This window comes from Vanellus vanellus (assembly GCF_965231255.1).
Source record: "Vanellus vanellus genome assembly, chromosome: 1".
NCBI lineage: Eukaryota > Metazoa > Chordata > Aves > Charadriiformes > Charadriidae > Vanellus > Vanellus vanellus.
The window spans coordinates 210,827,672-210,844,388 of NC_138905.1; the positions used below are offsets into that span (position 1 = coordinate 210,827,672).

Consider the following 16,717-nt stretch of genomic DNA (forward strand, 5'->3'; position numbering starts at 1 on the left):
GGATGGCTTTGTCACCTGCCCTTAGCAAACAGACACAGGATTAGACATGCTTTCAGTTTCTTCAGTATTTTAGGGTGGGTACCAAAGAGCCCGTAACCCACAGTCTTATCTACCCTTATCTGCAGGATAAGCACATCGTGGGAAACAGTAATAAATGTTTCTCCAATTCTTGCTGACACAGTATTTTTGACGGAAACAGAGAAAATGCAGCTGGTAGGGGCCCTGGTGAGGCTCCCCCACATGCACCAGCACCAAGGCAGGGCTGAACATTTCTGTGGCATTCCTGGCAGTCATTTCATGCTCTTCTAGACCTTCAGGTCAGGAGATTTCAAATCAGCTTCCCAAGACAGTGGTCCTAGGCAACCCGGTGCATCCACCTCCCCTCCTACCTGAGGCCCCACCATGAAGCCTGCCAGCCCGGGTACCAGCTTGTGTACCATGGTTGTGTTACTGATGTTCCCAATAGATGGAAAATTGTCCATTAACAACTAAAATGAAACTCTCCGTTCATTTCATACCAACACATACTTAGTCCTGGCAATTTTATTTAAATTCAATTAATCATTCCGGTTTTTAATAATTCCATTTAAAATAAAGTCTCTGAAGGGAACAGGCTCTGTAGAACAGGTTTATCTGTGTAAGCCTTAACTGGAATATTTCTTGCTTGGAAACCGATTCTTCTTTCATTAAAGAAGAAAACTGCTGGAATCCCATGCTTCCTCTGCTGCAATAACCCAAACCTCCCTACGTCTTTCCTCAACAGAGAGCTACCATGTGCACGGGGAAGTGTTCAAAGTGCATTGGGATCACCCTGTTCCCACTGGCGGCGTGTGCCATAGTCTCCAACATCCTCCTGTACTTCCCCAACGGACAAGTTCTGCAGCTCGGCGAGATAACCGATCTGGTCTGGTTTTTCCATGGCATTCTGGGAGCTGGAATACTGGTAAGAGAGAAATGTTGCTACTGTTTCTTATGGGGTTGGTTTTGTTTAAAATCCAAGGCTAAGAAAATCTCTATTAACAACAAAAAAGCCATAGAAAAGTGTTTTACATAAATATGCAAGCATCTTAACTGGGAAGTTGGGTATGGGGCTGAGAAAGTGCATTCAAGACTGAAAAAGTCCCTAATCACAGGAATACAAGGTATCCCTGTAATAAATATAAGGACTGAAAGTCAGGATGAAGCAACAGGACTGGCTTCCCACTGTGGAGAAGGGTGACAGGGGTGTTCATCCTCCATGAGTCAAAGCAAAGCTGAGGTCCTAAGCTCAGCTGGAGGCGGTGAGTTTTCACTATTGTCTGCACCCCCTCGTTACTCCTCTAACTGATTTTATGCTCACATAATTCACAAAAAAAAAAACCCAAAAACATTAAGGGCAGAACTGAAACATGTTTCAGTAGGTGTTCGTTAGAGACCCAGCCAACAGTCAACGAACACGGAGCTGCAAGTGGCTTAAATCCCAAATGCCCTCTGTGCTCCCACACACCCATCTGCCTCCCTTTGGGTTTGATCTGGTTTGCATGTGCTCTTCTATAACCAGTTCTCCATTCCACCCCTCAGGAAAGATTGCTTTTATGTGAATATCCATAACCAGAAGGGAACATGTTTAGGAATACTGATCTTGCCAGTTTATTAGAAAGCCTAATCCCTTTACGCTCCTCCAATTATTCACCCAAGTGCAGATAAAAAGCCAAGCGAGTAACACACATATGACAAGCACTGGCTGTTGCACAGCCTAGGCAGATGGTAAACTGGCACAGAGCTGGCTACCTGAGCATCAAAAAAGTGAATGTTTAAGAATAATTAACATAGAAGAAAGCAAATTGCATTCACAGTCCGGCTATGATGCAGCTACCACTTAAGACAATGGAAAAGCCACAATGGATGTGGTTCAGACTCATATTTCCCAAAGCAGAAACATGGTATAAGAACATTCAATAAATTGTTCTCCACCAGCAGCTTGCGTGCTTCTTCTTCCAGCTACCACTTGGGCCTATTACTCATGCTGAGCTTGAACGTAAGCATGAGTCTGTGGAAGGAAGCCTAAAGGAAGAAGTGGAACTACATGAGAGACCTGTGGAAAATTCGTATCACTGCAAGCCCAGGAGTCATTGGCGTTCAATGAAAGGAAAGGCAGACGTTAGGCATGAGAGCGTCACAGGCTCATTGAAAACGTGCCTTCTTTTAAGGCTTCCACACAGACTTGCCTGTGGCCAGCACCACGTACATCAAAAATGAGAACAGCAAGTGAGAGAGGAGGAAAAATTTGCATTGGCCTTCAAAACACAGCATTAGGAGTAATTATCGATCCACAGACAATGCTGTTGAGTGTACGTGTTTTCCAGAAAACAGCATGACAAATGCCCACAGGTGAAGAGAAGGGGAAAGAAAGCATTATCATCAGCTCCATTTTCCAGGTGCTGGAAGCATGGCTTCTAGGCCTCCTAGGGAGCTAAGCAAGGGGCAGAATGCCCCATGACTGGAGCCTTGTCCATATCCTGACTCTGCAGTGAGGACAGACCAGGCTGCAACGCATTCCCCCATGCACCCAGCTTGTCCCCAGATGAAACTCAAGAAAGTCATGCCAACGGGTTGCCTGATCTTGGAGAATCTCCCCGTAACCTGGACACAGTCTCCAGAGCCAAGACTGTGGGGAAAACTTCGTAACAGCCTGGCCTGGCTCTGTGAGCCAGAAAACCTACCTCCACCTGGGAACTTCATGTGTAGACCAATACCTAGACTGTCAGCGCACTCCTTGGCTGAGTAGCCAGCCCCACCTTTTCCTCCTCCTCTGCTGCTTCTCTAATGGAAATTGATATGACGTGAAAACCTCTCCATTTCCTTATTTCAAAAGTTTAGGGTGTAAAGAGAGGAAGACTGGCTCCATGTGTCATAGTAACGTCTTTCCTGACGGAAAACCTATGCACAACACTGGGAAGTGCCTGACTGAGCCATGGCTCACACACAGCCGTCACTACACCGAAAACAGCCAAATCTAGCAAATTCTCATTCCCCTGTCAAAAGGGAGGTGTTTATAATCAGGCACTGCAAAAAAAGAAAGCTGCCAAGCAAACCTTTCATCCTGAGCCAGGCTAATAAATGTCACAAAGGTGTTTGCAGCTTAGATGGGAAACCTCCAAGGAAGAAAGATAGCCCTGGAGGAAAGGGAGTGCTGGTTTGACGGGCAGAGGTATTAACTCCCCTTCTGAGTGCCAGACAGTGGCATGCTGGCGCTGAGGCTGCCTTGGAGACCACCTGTGATTACTTAAGAGCTGACTTCTTTCCAGGAAGAGGAATGTCTTTTTAACCTCAACGGTCTACATCTGCTGGCCTCCAGCTGTGGTCCTGCAGGTGCTGGAGGCTGCCTCTGGGGTGTGCGTAAAAGGCAGCGGAGAGCAAATCCTTTGAAAAATGTTTAGGGGTCTGCAAATCTGAGCAGGTTTCATAACACTGTCCTACACAGTTTAACACAGATATTCACACTACAGGCATAAATTCCCTGGGCTTCATTCACCATGGACATTCTGCTCCTCCTGCCCTACATGGGACCATATCTCTCCAACATCTAGTAAGGCTGTTTTTACAGCTTTTACCTTTATTGTTTGCTTGTTTGGAGGTCTCTCGGTATCTCATGAACTTCATAAGGACTATTTCCCACTTTCTTAAATACTCATTTTCTTGCGTTGCTCTTTGAGATGCCTACACAAGCAGCGGTGGGCAGAGGCAAGGCATCAGGAGTGCTCTGGCTGCAGAGCTAGACCCACAAAAGCTTTCTTGCCCTCTAGCTACCAAACTAAATGCAGCTTTTTCTACCTCCGGAGTGCCTCTGTAAGGTGGCATTATATCCTGACACACAGATAGTTACTGACTTCATTGTATCAGTCCAGCTCCACCTGACAATTACCATGGAGAAGCTGATGTGAACTGGGAGTTCCCTGTTGAGTGAAGTTCATTTTGTAGGTTTTCCAGAAGCTTAGCACAAAGAACCAAAGTCAGATGTGTTTCAGGAAGTTTAAGACTGATTTCCCAATTATAATCCAGAGCAGGATGCTCACAAGGTTTAAACTGATATAATTCTTACTCCAGTGATGCATCTTTTCCAAGCAGAAATTCCATTTTCTCAAAACTGACATGTTTGTTTCTGAGAAAAACAAACAAACAAACAAACAAAAAAACCTGCTGAAAAGAAACAGTATAGCTTCAGCAATCCAAATTAGTGTGGCAGAACCTTGTCAGCCAGATCTAGCTGTAATCTCATGCTTCTTCCTGAGTTACTCTTAGCAAGCACCAACCTCTCAGCAGGTGTAACCCACAGAGAAGAGGCAGAAGGTGGTTTGTATTTGAGGAACATGATGCCCCAGCTCCTAGGCTTTACAAACCGTCTCAGCAGAAGTACCGCACACCAATTCAGCTTGTGCTTTTCTCACAGGTTATTTTGCCAGCGTTCATGATGCTGGGAGCAGGCGGAGCAGGATGTTGCGCTAACAGATGTGGGGTAAGTGGATATTTATGTGTTGAAATAGCACTATGTGATTTGCCCAATAGCTCTTAAATGGCTGCTCAGCAGGTGGCAACGTACAATGACAAACCATCACACCACCATCAACAGCCATGTCAGGGAAATGCAGAAGAGGAGCTTGATCTACAGCTTCCCTGGGCTGAGGCTGAGAGCTCAGTTAGCCAACAAGAATGTTATGATATTGCAGCCACTGATACGCGGGAAATCATACTCGGCCAGGGCAGGTGCTGGAGCATTTAGCTACATCGCTGAGGGCAGAGGAGGACAAAGCTACTTACTTCAACCCACATAAAGTAAAGCATGACCCCAGCTTCCCCCTGCTCAAGGCAATCCTAATGACTGAGAAGGCTGCCTGCTTTCACCTCGTCCTGTTTCCTCCATACCCTTCCATGGCAATTTGCTTTTCCAAAGGTTCAGCCCTGCTTACCTCTGTATGGGCAGATAGGTCTCCTACTTTGCAGTTCACGCTAAAAGCTTCAGTTGCTGCTGCTGGCAGTCAGGAGGCAGTGCTGCTTCCTGGAGGCTGGTCTGCATGGAAGGCTTTGACTCATAGCACACATTTGCCCAAGCGTTATGTACATGAAAGGTGCAAATGCAATTTGGGTACTCTGTCATCCAGAGAAACACCAGAGAACCCTTTTCCCTTGATAATTAAGAATATTCTAAATCAACATGTTATACAGGCATCTCCATTAATCCTCAAGCCCTGGGCACAGACTTCTATGTGGCTATCATTATTAGCAAGAATAAACCGATTTAGAAAGTTTTTTTTCAGTCTGCATCCTTCCCAGAAGCAGCCTGGAATGAGAGATTCCATACAATGAATGATGTCTCTTTTCAATTAATTCTTAGTTTGATCCATGAGAAGACCTTTACCTCTTCAAGAGGTAAATTAACTTAAGTTAATTCATTATTCATAATACACAAATAACATTCTTCATTAGGATGTCAGCAAGTACATTCCAAGGGATATGCATTACATTGGTTTTGCCAAATGTCACGTGCATAGCAAGGAGGATTTGCTAACGATGGCCACGTAAGCCAGTTGCAGAGCTGGGATGTAAGCCTAGGCACCCTGAACCCAGTGCCTGAGCCAGCTGCTTCTGGTCTTGCATGATGTAGAAAGCGGTGGCAAAAAACAGCCGTGTTGTGGGTGCTCTGCTGAACGGGGTAAGTCACGAGGGGAAATCCAGCCGAACTGGGCTCCGTTCACACAGCATCTCAGGTCTCCCTTCTCCGTCCTTCATCCCAGCAGTAAATATTATAGAGCCAAGAGTCAAACTTCCCCAGGCTGGCTGGGTTCACTCCCCCAGCCTGCCGATGCAGGCGGTAGCACAGTGCCACCGGGCAGCCCACATCTGCAGATGCTCCTCTGCTCCCCTCCACCACCCTTTTGCTGTCTGAACCATTCCTAGCAGCAGCACATGGATGCCAGGGATCCTGTCTGCACCTTCCCATCACTGACCGGTTATCTATGAACTATTCTTCCTCTTCCTTATTTGCTGTTATAGAGGAATACAATAGATGTTGTTGAGAAAGTAGTTAGATTGTGTGCTATTTGATTATGAGCGGATGGCCAGGTGACGAAGCTACTCAAACCAAACTAGAGAAAAGGCTCAGGGAGGACCGTATATCTTTGAAAATTCTGTCTTCTGAAACTTTGGGAATTGCCCACCTCTTTAAGGTGGAAAGGGGTGCAGCTCTACAAGTCATCCTATGGTTTAAACAGAATGTGGCTCAATGTAGATATGCAATGGGGACATGAGCAAACAGTGGGTGACTAGATGATCTCCAGAGGTCCCTTCTGACCTCTGGAGAGGTCTATTCTGTGATTCTGACTATTCTGTGATTCTGTGATTCTGTGAATGGCATTAAAAAAAAAAAAAAACATTTTGCCCAGAACAGTTCCTGGGGGAGAGTGATTTCCAAGTACGCAAAAAGAGGTGAGTACTTCAGGGACATCTGAAAGCCAGTGATGTGCTTCTTCAGGAGAAGAAACCTCAGGGGAACTTTGCTTTGGGGATAGCGTGAAGAAATGCACAGACATCCACAGCAGGGTTGCTCAGACACCCTGACCATATAGGCTGTATACCAATGGTAGGGTATGGTGTGAATCACCAGGCACTGGAGAGCAGAGGAACACTGTGACTGCCTCAAACGTGCATGATGGCCGCGGCTTCCCAAGGTCCCAGAGCTCCTTGTGGGGTAGGTCTGGGTGGACCTGATACGGGGTCCCCAGCTTTAGGTGGCTTGTCCACCAACTTCTACCTGGTGGCAGAGAAACAGCCCACACTGGAGCTACTCAGAAGCCTATGTAATCCAAAGGTTAGTTTGGCCACCTGTCTGCTTTGGGGACCTTAGGTATGAAATTATAATTCACCCGGAATACTCAGCATTGCCTTTCATAGGGGAAAAAAAAAGTGAAAGAAATAATACTGATCAGAATTATTATTCAGGCAGAACATAACCATTTTCCTCAGGGTAGGGACTTTATCCTATTATATTTTGTGCAATCCCTGGTTTAATAGCTTCAGACTTCATCACAGCCTTTATACTCTGCTGAAGTATCAACAACAGTAATAATAATTACTAACTTTCTCATCCTTTTACTCACCTTATTGAGTTCTCCAGTTCACAGTGATTACGTGCTGCATTGAGTAAGTTTTTTCATTAATCCATTCTAAATTGTTGCCTGCAAACATACCTAGATGGCTTTGTGTCCTTGCATTGTGGAGTAATGATTTTGGAAAGTAACAGATTTAGAACGGTTCCATGTCTTGCAGTTGAGCATGTACACATCTGAAAGCATCCACTGTACTGGCACAATGAGGAAAAAAGGCCCCCTAAAATAGAGCTTGTGTCATTGCATCAGCAAACATACTCCAGTATTTCTCTCTAACCCTTCCTTAAGAGTTACTGGTAGAACAAGAATAGCCATAGCAGCTTTCCAGACAAACAAACTTAGATAAGCAAAGATACCTGGATAAATAGACAGGATATTAATTCCACAAAAAAAAAAAAAAAAAAAAAACAACAAAAAAAAACACCTCCAGAGAAAGAAACAGAGAAGAAAGGAATGTACATGAAACAAGAATCAGGGCAATAAAGAGCAGCACAAGCCGGGACAGGAGGAACTTGGTAACTTTACCAAAGCAGCTGATCGAAATGCTCAAAGAATGAATGCTAAAAGTCTTCATCAATTCAGCAGAGACAAATCAATTGTGTGAAAGATAAAGCAGGGGAAAACATTAAAAGGAAATCAGCAAAAATGAACAGCAAAAATTTTGTAAGAAGTCAAGAACAAGCCAACACCACCAGAAACTAATTTCAACAAACTCAAGCATCCCAGCTTAGTCCTCATGTTGCAACTGAAGACACGAATGAGGAAATAAAAATTTTGAAAAAAAGTAATAAATGAAGATGGTACAGATAGGGAAAAAGCTGAAAGGTTGAGATGATGCAATAGTTAATAAAATTGTTGGATTTCCATAGAATATGGCACAAGCCTCCAGAAAAGACTCCAGCAGAGTAGATACAATGGGGAAATGCCACTGTGTGTCTAGAAAAAGCCCAGGAGAGCCAATCTAACAGCTGCAGCAACCTCAGACCCCCTTTCAGTGACAAGTAGTCTTTGTCTATATAATCATGTGCACAGTAAAGGAAATAGGTGAGATGAAGCTAGCTGTACAGCCAACAGATTTTAAATGAGAAAAATCACGTGTCAAAGAATAGCCATCAAAGATGGCTACTAACCACTGTCATAAAATGTAGAAGTATAAAAAAACCATTTGACTCTTTCTATTATAATTGTCTTTGGCATGTCCCATACTGCTATGCTGTGCTAAAACTGATCATTTGCATAATTAAGATCTTTCAACCAAGATGCAGAATGCACAGTTGATGTAAATGAGAAAGCAGGTGGGGAGAAGTGGTTCGGCGTAGGAGTTTCAGACACTCACCATCAGTCACTCACCATCACTGCGAGGCACGGTTGGTGATCTTGTTATGAGAGACGGTGCATCAGCTACAACCCGGTACTGCTTTGGCCTGGACAAGATACTAAATTACCTACATTTTGCTGATGGTGAAGCTCTGCTAAGAGGGAACTCAGCCAACATGCAGATAAAGACAAAAAGACTGTCCAGCTTTGCAAAAAAAGACAGAGTTATTAATCAGTTATGATGAAATAAATCTCATGAGAAATCCCAGCAACTCCTAACTCAAGGACTGCTTTAGAGGCAAAAGGACACACAAAATGAGTCAATTCACACACTGGCAGCATGCAAGGTTGTACAGAAAGCACTAATGTCATCAGCTGGCAAGTTGGAAACTGCATTAACCAGCTTGGACATGTTTAGATAGTGAATAGTTTTCAAGATTATGTCACAAATCTGCAATGTGGATGGTGGCTATTTCCATTTGACTCTGTAGTGCAGCGCTGTGTGGAGCAGCTGGCACTGGGAGAAGGTTCCTACCTTCCTTGTGGGCGATTAGAGTTCACAGGTGTTGGCTGGCAACGGGAAAATGTGAGGCCTGAGGTATTTGGCTTCAAACCCAAGTCGCAGACAGGAGTGTTTCCCATCTGCTTCCTCAGCCGTGCCCCTGCCCTGACTCTGAGGCAGTCCTGCTGCCTTTCCCTAGTCCAGGTCTTCCCCTGGCTCTGTCAGTCTACTCCAGAGTTTCTTCTCTCTTCTCCTTCTTGGCAGAGTTGTGAACAACCACGAGCAGGGACTCTTAACAAGACTAATGGGAAGCCAGTCCCAGATAGAACACCAGTAGCACCTTCCTGAGGTTGTTGTTCCTATATACAAACAGCAACCAGATACATCCCACCCATTAATAGAAAACTACCCCAAAACATAGTAAAGGTAACGTTTCTGTGGGAGTGGCCGATGTAAAACGTACAGGTGCATTACCTATAATTCAAAGTCACCACTGGTTCATTGCTACACGCAGGACAATTAGATTTCTCAACACAGGCAGTGGTAACCACATGTCAAACCTGTTGCAAAGTGAAGGAAAGCAGCAATAAGAAAGGCTCTTTTGCATTCCTCATCAATTAGCAAAAACAACTAATGCATCTTCTGTTGCTTTCATACCTGGTTCGGCAGTCGCTTGCTCGTTTCTGTTGGTATAAGGGCTGAGAAAGGTGCTCTTGGTGAAGAGTTGGAAATGACAAGGCACATGATATGGACCACATGAAGCCAGTACTGGCTTCATATTGGCTTTTTGAAAGAAGAGCCACCAGATTTTTCATAATATATGGGTCAAGTGTAATAAAACTCTGAATAAGTGAAGCTCTGGGCTTACCTGCTTTTAAAACCAAACCAAATACTTTTAAAAACAAATGCTTTTAAAAACAAAACAAAGTCTGAAATCCTTTAACATCTAGGATAGCCTCAACAGTTAGAAAAAAGTCAACTACTTTTTATTCCCACAAATATCATACTGCATATAGTAAGAAAAAGATAAAGATAGTTCCTTTCCATTCCGTGTAAGCTTTCCATGCTACTCAAGCCTCTGTGCATGTGATGTTGAAGGTCTCTTCCCTTTCAGATGCTGCTGTCAGTGGTCCTGGCTTTGCTGGGATTCGCGGGAGGAGCATATTGTGCAGTCATCTCCTCTCTGGGGCTCATTGGGGGCCCTCTGTGCGACATAGGTGATGGAGAATACCTTTACCCTTTCAGAAACGACACTTTGGGGTGAGTATGACTTACAGGTTCCTCTAATTTTGCTTTTCCTAACCCCCCCCACCATCTTTTTATAGCAAATTTGGATTTTTCCAATGGATGGTCCACCCTGTCTACACCTAAATTCACATTTCTCCGAGTAGCATGTTCCAGCTGGTCATTCCTTTGACCAAGGAATCATCTTTGGGCAAACTGCCTGAGTTTCTTCCGTTGTGCTTGTCAGCAGCCCCTTGTACAGGTTGCACCACGCTCTCAAAAAGGCTGCTGAGCTGTGACTCCCACTGGAGTCAAAAGGAAGTGTTGGATACCTATGCCACATTAATCTGTTAAATCATCATGAATTGAGTCTACTCTACCTACTTCTGAAAAGCAAAGCAAAAATCTTCTCCGAGTATTTAAAGTTAACTTTGGCAAGCACACTCTTTAAGCCAGCACTAGAGACAATGGATGGACTGGACTGATACCACAGCAGGAATAGAGCATATGGAGACACATTTTTAAACCATTCGGGACCTCTCCCTTTAGTTATTAGCACTGCCGTAAAACAAAAGGGAGATTCTTGTGCATGCAGCAAAGTACAGATGTGGCTTTCTGCCCTAGTCATCACTTGCACCTCAGCAAAGGGAATTCTGAAGAGAATCACAAGTCTTTACCAATTATAGTAGAATCTGAGACTCACTTTACATTGTGCAAACGCGTTCAGAAAACATAACACAGAAAACATTCTCAAATTTTCACTTTCTAATACTTTGCCAATTATTTTTCTCTATCACAGCGACAATTATTTGTTCAACCAGACAACATGGAGCATTTGCAAACAACCTGAAAACATTGTCCTTTGGAATATTGTCCTTTTCTCTATTCTCCTGGCCATTGGTGTGATTGAAGCTATTCTTTGTTTTATTCAATTCATCAGTGGACTTACTGGCTTCATATGTGGCACGTGTATGAGGAAAAGAAAGGTTGGTATGCAATAAAAGATACCTGAGTGCTTTATGTTCTTACCACTTTTATTTTTCAGGCTCTGGTAATGGCAGATGATCAGTTAGATCTGCACAGCCCCTGAATGAGCTCTTCGGAGGAGCTGAGGCCATACAGATGCATTTGCACATTGTAGTCGGGGATAACTCCGTCCTCAGATGTTTCAAAAGAGCAGAGCAATTTGATGTATTGATGTACTCAGTTGCATGGTTGTGTTCCTATTCAAGAAGTCTTTTTGACAAAGTGTAATGCCCCCCCAGCATCTGTAAGTGAGAGAGATGAGAAGTAGAGGTGTTTTTAATTGGTCAACAATAGTAGAAATGTCATTTTACAAAATGGAAGTAAACCTCTTTCAAGTTTCATTTATCACCACTGCTTCCTTTTCACTGTTTATTTTCATTGTACAAGATGCTTGCAGTAAGTCTGATATCCCCCTGGAATATTAATTAATCATCTTTCCTTCATTGCCTTTCAGACAAATATTTCTGGAATGTGAATGACCTACAGAGAGTTCCAGGACAAGCCCCCGAGCTGCCGATTCATATACAATAAGGATAGTGCACTGTGCTGTATTTATGGGGGGATGACAAAGAAAACGCAAAATCTTCAGGAGTTTCATGGGGCAAAATGAATTTTTGATAAAGTCAGGGTGCAAAAGGGCTAGACCATTTAGACCTGAGACTCCAAATTTTCATCTCTCTAAATATACCTGCTAAATCTCAGGTACTGGCAAAAACACTAATCTGTCCAGTCCTGACTGCCGTACTGGTGCATAAAACACAACAGTCCCCAGATAAAAGCTCACCACTTGCCCTCTTGTGTATATTGGATACTGAACTGTTGTTAATGTATACATTTATCACCTGCACGAAGCAGGCGCTCTCTGGATGGATGTAAATAACCTCCCGTCTCCCCCAAATCCCCCCATGAGCTCACCTGTCTGTTCCTATTAACTTGCTAACCGGGCACTTCCAGATTTAAATTAGGATGCGTAAAGAATATATTGAGTGGCATTTGCAGCACCACAGAGACAAGCGAAGCACATGGTTTTCAACCTCCTTCAGCCACCCTGGAGACAAATCCCCTCATGCCCATTCAGTAGCTTGCTGGCATGTTTGACAAAGTCCACTGCACTTCTAAATCAGTTCTTCAAGAGCATCTGAGAGATGCGGTAGTCCTGGAGGGGCATTTGGGTCAATATAGGCAGTAGGGTTTGGATCAAGAGTTTAGAATTGTCCGTTTTAACAAGATGGTTGAGAACCTCACCACCAATTTTGCCCTCATAAGACTGCATAGGAATTTCACTAATTTCCACGCAGGTCTGTAGGGCTGTTCTAGAACAGATCCCATGGACAAAGTAATTAACTGGTAAAGATAAACATTAAATCGATAAAGGTAGTAATTATGTGCAGCTTAGTAACAAATAAGAGATATAATCTGAAAGGCAACAAATTGCATCAGTCTTAGTGTTACAGCATCAGTAATCCCAACCAGGAACTGCGTAATTCCCCATCATCACTCAAGATCAAGCCCTTGATGCTAAAGTCCATGACTGGCAAATTTCAGCAGCCCCATCATTTCAGTGACTCCCTCAAAGTCAAAAAAATTCTTGGACAGGCCACTGACTTCCCTGAGTCAGCCAAACTGTAAGATGATCTTTATCCATTCTGAACGCACGTATGCAGTTATGAAAAGCTGAATATAACTAAAGCATTTGGAGTCTATTTTTCAAGAGAGACATTTATGTTTTCTCAGTCAAAAGTTGTTCATATTTCTGCATTGTAGCACGAGAGCAAGTTATATGAACACAGTTATTGAAGACACATATGACTGTTTGTGCTTTCCTTTAATGCAGCACACAAACCCCTGTATACAAAATGGGGAAGAAAATGTCAGTTGTGCCAAGATGAGGAGCATATGTACACTTCCTTGCAGCGTAGGGTCAACCTTAGAAGCAGGAAATTTACCCCATAAAACTTAAAGGTACCTTCCGTAAAAGAAGAGTAAGATACATTGAAGTTTGGAATCATGACTAGGTGCATCCAAACCTGCCAGGTGGCTTAAAAACTTATGTTCATTGTCAGCAATGAAGCCTGGACAGTGCTACCATGTAAAGCAGACATCACAATAAAGCCAACTGACTCCAAAATGGTCAAGGAGGCAGCAAAAAGTAAGGATATTTGGCATGTAGTCAGGCGGAGAGAGATTCCACCAGCAGAGGAGCTCTATGAGTTCTTCACAGTCCCTAAATATCAGCCCTGCCCTCATCCTTTAGTTTCGTCTCCCTGACTCTCATGTCTGTGATAAAGCCAGTTTGGGCTGTGCCAGCACCAGGAGAGGGAGCGGTTCCCACTGGCACACACCACCTCCAGCAGGGGAAAGTAAATGCAGGGTTCCTGCTGCCATCTGCTTGTTCCAAGCTGTCCTGCCCTTGGGGATGTTTAGTGTCACGTCTGTGTGCTTATGGGGACACCCTCTGTTCTGCCAACTGTGCAATCGCTGACCTCACTGATATGTGTAAATATTAAATATTGTTATTCTGAAGTTATTTTCTGGCTTGATTTGTGTCACCTTTAGGTTGACTAAAGACCTTTAGACTTGTAACTTCAAACTAGACTTGTAACTTCAACTTACTAGACTTGTAACTTCAAACCTTTAGACTTGTAACTTCAAACTAGCTCCAGTAGGAAGAGACATGGAATAGCACAGAGAGTTAAATTATCTAACTTGAACCAGTGGAAAGGAGTCTTTTCTGGGATAGACATCAACCTACATAGTCCCTGGAGAGAGGCAGCCTTCCCCCAGCCCACACTGAAAGAGATGGCTAAGGCAGGTGGGAGGTATTCTTCTCTGGGCAAGATTTAGTTGTCCACGCTAGACAGGAGAATCTAGTGGCATTTGAAGTGCAGCAAAGCATCTTGCTCAGATGCCAGATGCCACTCCAGGTGGCAAGAGTCTCCCACATGTCCTCTGTCACACCTGAGAGCCACTCACAGGTGTTCAGAGACCCAGGTATCTCAGCTGGAGCTACCAACACAGAGGTGTGGGTGACCAAAGCAAACTCCTGTCTCTTGCAAACACAAGGATGCTAAAAGTTCATTTAGCCATGATACATAAAAGTGGCTAAAATTAGGTGAAATCATTCCAGATCATGGCTTTTCAGATCCCCCAAATCACCTTTTACATGAGTCAGAGCCTGACCCCTCAGAATTGTCGCCAGAGCCTTCTCCGGGAGCCAGCCAGCACATTGTGACCGGGGCAGCTCCTTACACCGAGCACTGTGGGAAGACCCACAAACCCAGGTTTTCCTGGTGGGCAAGGCTTCAAAGGAAAATGTCTACATAATACTACTAATAATAATTTTGATTTGGACAGAGAGTTGGCTTGACTAAAGGTAAAATACCATGTTTCAGATTTTAAGTGGGTTTGTTTTCTGGTTTTTTTTTTTTTTTCAAAAAGGAGAGAATTGTTTCAGGGAAATCTCCTAACAAAGGAAAAGAGGCATTTTGTCTCTGAAATGTTTTATGTATTGTAGACATGAAGAATTTAGTAAAACTAAGGAATTCATAATATTCTTCTATATATTCCTTATATATAGATCTTCTTCTATATATTCTTAATCTTTTATTGCTATTAAGCTTCTATCTATCTACCTACCTACCTACCTACCTACCTACCTATTAGTCTGTCTTCTCTATATCGATCAATCTTAAATAATTATTGGTCAAAAACTCACATGGGCATAAGGATGAAATATTTGTTTAATTTTTATATTTATTACTCACTGCACAGTCTCACCACACAGGCTCTCATACAAGGAGTAAAAATGTGTTACTTTATAATCAAATTATCCCTCTCTCTTTCGCATTTGAAACTCGTGCAGGAGATCAGCCACATGCAGATCTGTGTTGGCTGGAAGAGAAAATAAGTGTTCCTGGGATTGATTTGGAACAGGAATAAAACTTTAGACCAAGGGCATCACCTGAAAAATTGTAAATGTTCGGAGACCAGTAGCCCAGTGTTTCAGCTGCCAGGATCAAGGACATGATTCAAATACCTGGGTTGGAAACCACAGACTACTTCATACCATCTCATTTCAAGAGGAACTGTCAGATCATTTTGATGCAAATAGCTCAGATGCCTCAGGCCTCAGCCCTCGGTTTTTCTTGTCGTGCAGAGCAAAGCAAACCAGTGAAAGGTTGGTCGCCGCAGACCTCCTTGTGCCACCGTCTCTGCTCTGCTGCCCCGTCCCCAGCCCTGCCTCTCTCCTCACAGGCAGCTCCTCACAGGCAGCTGCCTCTTTGCAAACAATCTTCAAAAAAGTCCCAAAGGAAATAAAAAAAAAATACTTTTCCAGATTCTCAGAGTACTTTATTTCATTTTCTACAGACCACCAGCTCTTTGGGCTTGTCCCTTTCCAGAGGAGTGACAGGGGACAGGCACCCTTCGGAAACAGCCTTCCCTGTGGGACATCTCTCACCCCACAGCACCCCTTTCCTCCTAAGCCCATGGACCACAGAGGGCCATCTAAAGCTCTTCATCAATAACATTGCATGTTTAACCCAGAAAGGCAGGGCAAGGGCTTTATCTTAGGTGCAGAGGCCACTGTTTTGTCCATCTTTATTTCTTCCTGTCGGTTAACTTTCACAGCTGAGTAGCTGTAAGCGCTCACTACAGTGCAGGTTATTTCCACCACAGATAGAAAACTTTGCTGGTACACATCACTTTCTTCCAGGAACTCCTCTATTTTTATCAACCAGCCATGTCAGAGTTTGTTCCATCAAGGTCAAGTGACAAGGAGAGAGTAAGAGCTCACCTGAGTATCCCTCAAGTAGATACTCAGAACCTTTGGAGATACGCCAGAATACCCTGGCTGCTGCTCCAGAAGGGCATGTGTCTCCTGCAAGGGGCTCTGTAACATCCGCTTGCCCATGTGGACATCTCAGAAGCTTCAGAGCATCTCAGGTGGCACCAGCCATCTCTACGTGAGCACCCAGATCAAGCCCTGAAACATCTACTGGGTACAGCGACACTGCTCTTAAAAGGAGCCCTGAGTCCAGCAGACTGAGATCTGCCCTCGCCCTGTTCTGCCTCACAGGACCTAAAATAGGTCAGTGAATCACATCCTAAAATTGCATATTTCTCCTCACAGGTTACGCAGGGAGCTCGGAGTGAGCGGTGCAGCAGCTGGCACCCAAAGCTGCAGCCCTCCATCATGAGCGGGAAGCCCACCTCTGACATCTCTCCGTTAATGAGATTTCTTTTTGGGGGGTAAAATAGCTGCATTAGCTGAGAGTCATCTAGTGGCAAAAGAGCACAAGGACAGATTCAGTGTAGAATCGGTCTTCTCACGCTTTTACAATCCTTCTTCCATGCACTGTGTATCAACAAAACCACTACAGCTTCAGATGAGCTGCCTTACACATACTTTTTCTCTAAGTCTCCTTCATCCCACCGTGTAAAGTTTTCACTTACATTTTATCCTACCACATCTGCCCTCCACTCTTCTGGGACTTTTAATGATATT

At 43.9% G+C, this 16,717-nt stretch overlaps 1 protein-coding gene across 1 annotated transcript; it reads left to right on the forward strand.

The window, feature by feature from the left end:
* Positions 1-772: 772 nt before the first annotated feature.
* LOC309682834 (transmembrane 4 L6 family member 1-like) lies at positions 773-11,275 on the forward strand (the record flags this gene model as incomplete). The annotated part of the gene is made up of 5 exons (XM_082496924.1): positions 773-943; positions 4,430-4,495; positions 10,076-10,221; positions 10,985-11,171; positions 11,231-11,275. 5 exons carry the CDS (start codon positions 773-775, stop codon positions 11,273-11,275), a joined length of 615 nt encoding a protein of 204 aa, XP_082353050.1.
* Positions 11,276-16,717: the final 5,442 nt, after the last annotated feature.